Consider the following 10,446-nt stretch of genomic DNA (forward strand, 5'->3'; position numbering starts at 1 on the left):
GTGTGCTCCATCACTCATTCCAGGTCAGGAATAAGTGATGGTGTGAATTTTAAATATAAAAGCACTAGATCAGCTTTTTTTTTTTCAGAACTAGATCTCAGGTGAAAAACCATGTCCATTAATGCCAATCCCACAACAGCCACTCAGAGTTGCTTTCTAAAGAACATTATAAGTTTATGCTACTTAGTTCTGAAGACCAAGCCAATGATACAAGGCCATCTACCTTTACTTGTTCTCTGACTTACAGAAAAAAGCTCTTAGTCTGAGCAGCAGGCATCAACATATTGCCTAATATCCAACAATCAATCTCTTGTGAGGAATTGAGACATCTCTTTTCAGATAAAGTAACATAGGACTTGTTGAAAGTTTTCCTCCTCACCCCCTATCAGATGCTTGTAAAAATCATGTATTCTCAACGAAAATAAAACTCTAAGAAAAAAATTACCCTTTTTCTGTAATGGGATAGATATTTCTTGACATGTTGAGAGAATCTCAAAGTCACTGCCAAACCAAAGTTTTCCCAAACTTTGGGAAAACATAATTTAAAAACTGTAGTGGCTAAGGCTATTCATAAAAAATGTCAGAATTACTTTGATTTGGGGAGGACCCCACATTTTAGCATTTGTAAGACAATAATCTGATTCAAAGCTACTTCATACTAGAACATAGTATCTTTTTTAAACTTTACAGCTTAAATAACAAGTGAGTTCTGTCTGCAACAAGGGATTATGCAAACTGAAATGAAAAGCAGTTTCTTTATTCCAACAACTGAGAAAAACAGATGGAAAGCATAAGTCAGAAGAATAAAACTATTTTGAGAATTGGAATTGACAAGGAACTTACCTGACTGAAAGACTTTCAAGTTCTCCCATTCTTTCTCCTCCCTAATGTGCATCTCCTTCAGCTATTAAGAATATGTCCTTTCTATGGGCTAAAAGAGAACAGAAAATCCCTGAGCTTGTCAAAGTATCTCAGAAATCAGTCCTATCTCTGTAAAAATGCCAGTAGAGTCATATTTGCATCCCAATCTGCTTGCAAAAGATAAACAATTTACTCCAAATAAGCACTGTGGAGAAGCAAAGACATATCGGTGTTCCCTTCTTTCTGGTGCTTAGTGCACAAGTGTCATGTATGTGCCCAGAACTGGGAAGTGAATTTACATGTCAGGAGAAACACCTTTTGTAATTTTGGTTTGGTATTTTACTTCTCCCAAAAGAGCACAGAGCAGAAAGAGGAACATGTTATGAGTCCCAGAGATTATCTGTGAACTGTGTTTAAGTCGTATTCATGAACAAATAATATCCATGAGTGGGTTAACGAAGACGTTATTACAGTGCATGAGTTCTTAAATGATTTAGTTCTCATTTCCATATGCATAACACCTAGGAGTAAAAGTTCTGAAACTAATGAAGTTGTACTGTTGATATCGCTGCAAGTGAAATCAGAAGATTAATTACTGACCTTGTAGAAGCAGCACTACCAAAGATGACTCAGAAAGGCAATAAGGAGCTGCAGAGAAGACCGAAAATGAAATGATTGTGTAGCCCAAGTCTTAGCTATTGATGATAAATCAGTGCCTTGGAATGTGAATTGCTATGTTCCTCAAGAAGCAACTGAGTCTCTCAGAAAAATATATTTTATTCCTGATCTTTCAAGAGCTGCTCTCAATGCTACATCTAAATCACTCTTTTTCTAGCTATTCTTCATTCAAAATAAAAACAGGATGGAAAAAAAATGTATTTGCTGCTTTTTCAGAGTGTAGCAAAATCTGTTAGTTCCTTTTCACTTTTACTGCTTCTAATGTTTCACAGCAAAGGCAAACCTTCAAACTCCAATTCCAATGTACTTACATCTGTTTTGCTCTTTTAAATATGTTTTTTTTCATTACATACCATTCATTAATGAAAGAATGCTTATTTACTTGGACAGGAAAGATTTAAAGGAATGGACAAGACTACAAAGTAAATAAATTAATGCTTTTTTCCTAGACACAGTTTTTCTTACACATAGGCAGCAGAACACGCTGATGAAAATCAATATATCAAATAAATACTCTGATTTTCCATCTTATTACAAATCTAGCCTCAAGACTTGCATAAAGGTTGCGCAACTGAGAGACTCAGTACAGTTCATTTTAACAGAAGTACTGCCCTCTTTCCTCCAGCTATGCTGCCCACAAAGGGAGATTGAACAGAACACCAGGAGAAAATGGTGCCACTGGGACACAGGTTGATGATTTTCACTGCAATTCATATCTTGGAAAGCTGTGTAGTGAAACGGTGGTAGGAACAGTTACACTTGAAGCTAATCAAGTGAATTCAGTAGTTTTCTTCTTTGCTTACTTTACAAATGTTTCTTAATGCACAAGAAGCAACCCCTTATTAACGAATTCTATGGGACACAGAACAGAGGGGAAAGTAATTGAAAACCGGTAATATCTCAAAAAAGTAAAGCAGAACAGGCCTATTAAAAAGGACTTTTTTTTTTTTTCCAGAGTCACAGGTTTAAATAGCCAAAAAGCAACCCCAACACTGAAGCTGTCTTTTATACTCTGCAGTCAAACCTGAGAAGTGTCACTGGAGGCTTTTTAGTGAAACATCACAATGTGCTGGGAAAAGACAAGCAGGTTTTTGTGGCAAATTCGTACTTAGCCTGTTTCACTTCTTTTCCCTATGCCCTAACTGAGATTAATGGTTTACTGGCACTTGTTATTCAGGATTTATACCAAAGAAATTCAAGGTGCCTTGGGTTTATAGACCTTGACATCACTTTCTGTTCATAGTTATTGATATAATCAAGAAATGAAACAATACTGGAAAGACCAAGGTTACGGACAAGAACTGCAGCCATAAACTGCAAGGTATGGCCTTGAACACTGTGTGTGCCTGTCTCTGAAAGAGAAAAGGACATTGGGAATAAACTCCCTCCTTTTCGGCTTTCTCTTTTTATTTTTTTCCTTCATTTCTGCCAATACATAGTCATTCTTAGATGATGAAATGAGAACAGATTGGGGCTTTTTGATTCCTCTCATAACTTGTGCATTTAACTTCAAATTTAACTCTAATTGCCCTGTGTTTCAAACAATGTTAAGCTACACAGACTTGCAACATCTCACTTATCTTCTCCTAAGGAAATACGTCAGAGTGCATTGTACTACATGAATATTCAAAAGAATGACAACTTAACTTTGACTTTTTTTAAATGTCCTTTTTTACTGGAAAAATTCACACTTTTTTGTTCCAAGAAAAAGCATTTTACACATTAAACCCCATCTTACGTCTCCCCTTAAACATACATTTATCAGTATATTACCATTCACAACAGTGGAATGCAGACTTATACATCCTTACCTGAGAGAAAAATGATACAGTAAATTTTAGATGTTTTTTGATATTTATGAAAAACTGCTGCAAATCTGAATGATTAAGAAGTAATGTGCTTCACCATCTGTCATTCAAGTGACTTGTTACTTCACAAATTAAATCAAACACTAATGGCCATCTAAAATCATCTTTTGCTTGTCGTCTAGTGTAACTATTTGCTTCAGAAATTTCTGCTTTCAGGATGATGATGACTTAATATTTAATCATGGATTTCCAGACAGAAATAGCAACAAGAAAATCTTACGCTAATCTCACTGTTTTTAAAGATGAGTGTTTTGTTTTAAACAAAACAGTAATCTTGCAGGAAAAGATGTGATCTTCTGCAGGTGATTTAGTATTTTGCATTTCAGAACCTAAAAAAAGTTAAAATATTTAAAACCAAAATCAAATTACCTAAAATTGTGAGCAAAAAATATGGATTTTCCTTGTAGTGTAAAAAGCTATTTTTGGATTTCTGGTTCCTTGAAGAAAACATGAAATACTACATTTACTGGTAATTTAACACAAAACTTCATTCATTTGGGGTTAATTTTTGCAGCAGTTGAAATCAAAATGTAATTTTTTGTGCACATTGCGAAGGTTATTAGCTTTAGGAGTCCTTTAAGTTACTCTTGAAGTACTGCTTGCCTTGTCCTTCAATATAACATGGAAAACTAGCCAATAAGAATTTGGACGTTAGAAAAAAGACAACCAACCTTCTTTTGGAAAATGTTGTTAACACAACTGAGTATGCCAAACTGGCAACCTACACACTTACTGTGATTTCTAACCTCTCTGTGACACGAGTGACACAGTGTTCAACAGGATTAAGATACATTATTTGCTGGGAAGCTCTACTGTTTTGTTTCTCAGCACTGCACAGACAAAATATTCAGCGTAAATACAGATTTCCCTGTCTACACTTTGAAAATTTGGAGACAAAAATCCTTTCATTTAGTACCTATGATATTCCAATTATGAATAATTCTAGGAATAATTTTACATGGACAGCTGGTACTGTTAGATTTGCTAATTAAATAACAAAGTAAGTCCTTAGGTTCTGAAGTGTTCTGGAATTACTGAAGTCCCGAACAATGTTGAGGTAATACTTATCATTCCTGGCATATCTGTAAAAACAGCAACCAGCAAAGGGCACCTATAAATCGATGGACGCAGAAGTATTGTAGTAAAACTATGGAGTTAAGTCTTCTACCTGTAAAATGTGTGCAAGGCACAAGTGTAAATCCACAGCAGAAGAATAATGGAAGTTATGTCCAAACCAGTGAAAAAGAGATGTCACTTAATGATAGACTGTGATTTGACAACATATTTTTATGGTTTCATTTTAATACATGGTTTAGTCCAGAAATGTCTGTTCATATACAGTCACAGCCTCTTCCCTGACCCCAAAAAATTGTTTATACAGTCCCATAAACTTCTATTTATGCCTACATATAGACACACAGATGTACACTTACCAAAGGTGAAAGCGACACTATGTTTCAGTGTGTTGTCTTCTTTTATAATAATACCAATCTTCCTTCTGCAGTGATTTCCAACTAACTGATGAAAAGTGCTTTAGAAGAACCGAATATTAATAATATTGTATGTGGGGTCAGATGTCCCTTTTGTACATGGTAGCGATGATCAATAGATATATTAGCAATAATAAGTATTCCTGTAAGCAAAATCTTGTACAGTACAGTCCCAGCCAGCAGGAAAGATGTTAACTGGGACCAGATATTAAATGAAAAATTGCTTTATTTTTCTTATAGGAAGGTGAAATATGAGTTAAGGAGGGCACCATAACATTTATATGTAAAATGATGTAATTATGTCCGTTGAAATGTTATAAAAATATTAACCAAAGATATGTAAGTATGGGAAATTTTAGCTCTTTGGTTTTTTCCCTCTGGTAAAACTAGAAACAGTAGGAAACAGCATTTTTTACAGAGAAAATAAAGAGACTGTTCATAGAGATCCCTGTTATTCCTCAGTATTCACAATAAAAATGAACAAGAGACCTCCCAGCACAGATCCAGCATGTCTGGTTTCATTTTAGCCACAAAAAGAAAACCTGTGGTGTAAATGTGTGACATATTGTGCTGAAAATGGTAGCTGGGCTAGTACTTGACACAGCTGAAGAGGGAAAGACAGGAGTGAAAATTTTACATGACTTGCAAGTTTTCTTCAAGTGTTTCCTGCAAAAAGCAGAGCTTGTCTTCATTTGTGCTTAATGGAAACTATGGTAGCTAACAGATGTTATGATGACTGCAGAAAACAACAAATTAGGATCACCAGCCAAGGGAATTGTTAGCTTCTGAAATTAGACAGGATACTGCAATTGCTCATTTCCTACAACCTAGTGTTACTCAAATCATATCTAATAATTGGGGACAAGAAATATACTTGCTGACCACAATAGCAAAAGACATCAGGGTCAATAAAGGCTGAAACAAGGTGTCCAAATAAAACACCCTGTAAACTTGTTCCATGATGAGATGTACAGAAAGAAAGTGATATTTTAGATAGCCAAATATAGGTAGTAAATATATTACTTGTAAGAATCAATACAAATAAAATTAGAGAAGATGTTCACGTTATTTTTCTTAGGAAAAAGAGAATCTCCAGCCGAGAAAAAAATAATTAAGAGAGTCAGATTAAGAGGGAAATCATATAAAAACGTATTCATCTTTTCTTTGACTAACTCTAATAATCAATTGCAAGAACATTTTTAATGGATGTTGAAATGCTAATCCAAATAAAAAAGGCTAAATATCATTACTTCTTTCTTTCAGGTGGTAAAAATGATGATTGTGGTTGTGCTGACATTTGCCATCTGCTGGCTGCCCTACCACATTTACTTCATAGTCACTGGTATCTATCAACAATTAAATAGGTGGAAATACATTCAGCAAATCTATTTAGCCAGCTTTTGGCTTGCCATGAGCTCTACAATGTACAATCCCATTATCTACTGCTGTCTTAATAAGAGGTAAGAGCTAATTATGAAATGATGTGCATAACTTCAATGAGAATATAAATGGTTTAAATGGGATAAAAGATGAAGAATATTCACTTGAATAGTTTTCGGTAAGTTGGAAAGAAAACAAAATGCAAAAAAACTTTCTCTAGATTTCTACTTGAAATGAATACCAAAAAAACCCAAAGGTGTGCTTCCAGTATTTCAGAGCAAAATTCAGTTTTCTGAACCCACCCCTTCCTATTTCCATATGCAAAATTCAAAAATCTATAGCATTTTAATATATTTTGGCTTGCACAACATTAAAATAACAAAGTAAAGACAGTCAGTAGTGATATAAAGTGCAATCTGTATGTTCACTAACTAATCGTAGCTCCAATTTTGTTTTGCAATGCTGGAAGGATATAATATAGAATGTGATTTACTGTGTTTTGTACACCTCAACATTAGATTTCGACCGTGCTCTGAGATGTGCAACAGGCTAATAAAACAAATATTTACATTCTCATTACTCAACACCTAAATTACAGTACTGTTTGACAGCAATGCATTATGCTCAGAATTTCAAAGGCACTGCACCTGTTGAGTTTGATGAGATTTCACAGATATTTGCTAGTACGAAACTACTGCATTGCAGAATGAACTCCTGTTTTTCATTTCAGTTTGTTGGAACAGGATCTAAACAAGTATCATCCTGGCTGTCCTGTTCTTCAGTATTTCTTCCAGTATTACTTGACAAACATCACCAAGAACAACAAGTCATTTCACAAATTCAGTTAATATGAATCATTATTCATATTAATAAGTAATCTTAAATATTATTTTAAATCTCTTTTGAATTAGCAGCCAGTGTCAAGTTTAATTACTGACAAGCTTCATACCAATTTTGCAAACTATTTCTAAAAACCCCTAAAGATCATGCAATACTTGACGAAAGGAGTGTAACTTAAAATGAAGCAAACAAATCCTGACAAGATGTTATGGGTGTAAAAACACTGCAGTCTTCCTCCCAGATAACCTATGATAATTAACGTTCATGATCTTTTAAAAAGGTAAGGTAATGCCTGATTTCATACAGCCTTCTGCCCCTTTTGATAACTTATAGCTGTTTAAAGAAGAGGTAAAGTTTTAGCATGCCAGAAAAAACCCTTACTCAAATGGCATATTTCCCGGTAATTTCAACAGAAAGCAAATTTCAGTCTCCAGTGTGTGCAAAATCAAAGGCAAAGTAGGATGAGACCTCATATTTTCCCAATTACTATGATAAAACTTCTAAAACAATTCTATTTTCTTCAAAAACTTTTTATGACACTGTTACAAAATAAGCCATTAATAAAAAATTAGTATCTCTGATGTGACTTACACTGACATTCATACACTGCAAAATTAAATATCTGGATTAAAGAATACAACCAAAGAAAAACCAATAATTTTGAGAAACACTAAAGGTCGCCCTGTTCAGAATTTAATGCAAGAATGAAATACTGTTGACAGTTTTCTTATAATTAAGTTCCATATTGAAATCAAGAAGCCGGAACATCTGCTTCCTTTTCATTTAGTAGAAAAATAGAGCTTGTTGCCAGGAGTCAGATCAATTCATGTAGCATTGTTACCTCTGCTGGACCTAGTATCAGACAGAGTTATAACACCTACCACCAGTCTCATCTTCTGGGCTAATTAGGATATTACTTACATATCTAGATAAAGAGACATTTTTTTCAAGATGAGGAAAAAACATGCCCTGAATTCGAAAGAGGATGGAAGGAGCCAAGAAAAGTAATACAGTTTAAACATGTTTAGGTTTTACAGTTCCCTTCACTAAATCTATTGCCATCAGAGGTTCTTTCAATATCTTTCCATAATGTGAACTGCATGTAAACAGAGCAATGCTGAAGAGCAAGCTACATGTTTGTCTGTCATCATGCAAGAACCCCATGGCAAACTGAAAAAATTGAGGAGGAAAGAAAGTTACTCCTGTAAGATCAATCAATATTCACTGAAAATTTAATCTGAATTTTTATTTGCAGTCATCACTGTGGTATTTGAACCATTGCTCCAAAAAGCTTACAGACAGGATAAACACTGAGAAGAGAAGCAAGACAAGGGAGAAAGTCTGATAAGCTTTAGGTCTAGGTGAAAAGATGTTCTTTTTCCACTTACACATAAATATACAGGGAATTGGTTTTCTAATATATTAAACTTCTACAAACAAAAAGTAATGATAGTCTTTAAGTAAACCTCTGCCTCTGCATTGAAATAAAATAACACTGTACGAATATTGCAAGCACTAATGCACTAAAGCCTCAAAATTCCCATTTGTACATTGTTCACAATCAAATTTCAACTTTCTAGGATCCTCTTTAATTATTAAAAATTATTTTCTAAATATTTTAAATGAACAGTTATTAGTCATTACATCATTCCCATATAAGCATCTCTGCTAAGAGGAAAGCAGAGAAGGGATGTTGGAATCTGGAAACTGGGATGGTATTTTAGAGAAAAGAATATTATGAAGTTTCTTGATGAAAGAAGATGAAAATGTAGGTGCAGATTTCGTCAGAGGTCAAACCAAAACAATTTCTATGAAGACAGTTCTATGAAAGTTGGTGTTTGTTTAATTAGGCACGGGCAAAGGACAGGAAATTCATTATCAAGGAAATACCAATGTTGAAATGCAGGTAAAGCATATAGAAAACCGGAAACTGAAAGCTGTTACCATTATTTTTTTTACCTTACTCAGACTTTAGTCTAGGAAACTCCCATTGACTTCACCACATCCAGGACTAGGGACAGGGTAACTAGCAGAATCAGCATCCTACCAGCACAGTTATGTTTTCAGATGGAGGCATGTGGCTGGGTCTCATAAGCACAGGCGTTCATCAAGCATCTTTCCTCCTAGGTTCCGAGCTGGCTTCAAGCAAGCTTTCCGCTGGTGCCCCTTCATTGAAGTGTCCAGCTATGAGGAGCTAGAGCTCAAGGCAGCCCGGTTTCATCCCACCCGGCAAAGTAGCCTATATGCTGTGTCCAGAATGGAGTCCAGCATGACAGTGGTGTTCGACACTAATGATGGAGACAGCATGCACGCCAGCCACAAGAAAAGAGCACCTCCGAGGGACTTGAATTTTAATGGTTATTCACAGAGGAATTCCAAGACCGTCTCCACAGCCTCAAGTCTCATCAGTTCACTGCACACTTCAGCAGATGCTTATTCCTAAACATTTCATGGTGACAGCTGCTAGATGGGCAGCACTGGACAATTGTCTCCTACTTTGGGACTAGATATTCACACCACGGGAAAGCAAAACAGATTCCACTGACAAATCCCAGCTATAAATGTTGTGAGACTTTTATGTATCACTTACTTTTTTGCTTTGGAGAGAAAGAGGAATTCGAAGACATGCATATGCCTCAGTCCAAAAGCACAATTGCACCTTATACACAACAATGTCTGTAGGGCTTATCCAAAATAAGCCAACAGCATAAAAAACATTGTTTCAGTTGCATCTGACCTGTGGCATTTATGTCTTACTTACTGAAGTGTAACTGGCCTCTTTACTTATTGAAGCTGAAATGTACGATGTTTTCTATTATGAGAGTATTAACTCTACAGTAACAAAATTACATGAGATTTGATAAAAAATGTCTTTATAATGAAGATCTAATGAGCCCCAAGTCTATTAAATTTACAGTTTAGCCCTATTTCCAGGCAAATAGACAAAATGCAAGTGAATGAAGTTCAGCTCTGTCTGCAACAGTATAATTTTTCAAATATATAAGAAAAACGTTTTCATTAAACATGCGAGCATGACCAATTAAATGACTAAGTTAAATTCTACCAAAGTTTCCATATTTTTGAGCATTATACTCCAATGAAATGTTAACTTCCAGTAGGATGTACTGCTTTGATAAATGTCCTCTGGCTTTGTATCTCAGTGTTAAGTGTAAGATCTGCCTTCAGCCACCTTAACAGAACCTTCCTGATTGACGTGAGAAAGGTCAAAAGGTTTTAAACTGGAGATTCATATATAAGAAAAATACCACTGTGGCAATGGACTCTTCTCTGCAGGAGATAAAGTAACATGTTTCAGTATGAGAAACTTT

General features: G+C 35.2%; 1 protein-coding gene across 1 annotated transcript in view; it reads left to right on the plus strand.

Annotated features, from left to right (window-relative positions):
• TACR3 (tachykinin receptor 3) overlaps positions 1-10,096 on the plus strand; it is a 36,029-nt gene extending 25,933 nt beyond the window's left edge. The window contains exons 4-5 of the mRNA XM_027635901.1: positions 6,161-6,357; positions 9,245-10,096. Of these exons, the coding sequence (XP_027491702.1) occupies positions 6,161-6,357; positions 9,245-9,560 (513 nt within the window). The 3' untranslated portion in view covers positions 9,561-10,096. The remainder of the gene's footprint in view (positions 1-6,160; positions 6,358-9,244) is intronic.
• The last annotated feature ends 350 nt before the right edge of the window (positions 10,097-10,446 follow it).

This window comes from Corapipo altera, unplaced genomic scaffold, assembly GCF_003945725.1.
Source record: "Corapipo altera isolate COAL_440 unplaced genomic scaffold, ASM394572v1 22b, whole genome shotgun sequence".
Taxonomy (NCBI): domain Eukaryota; kingdom Metazoa; phylum Chordata; class Aves; order Passeriformes; family Pipridae; genus Corapipo; species Corapipo altera.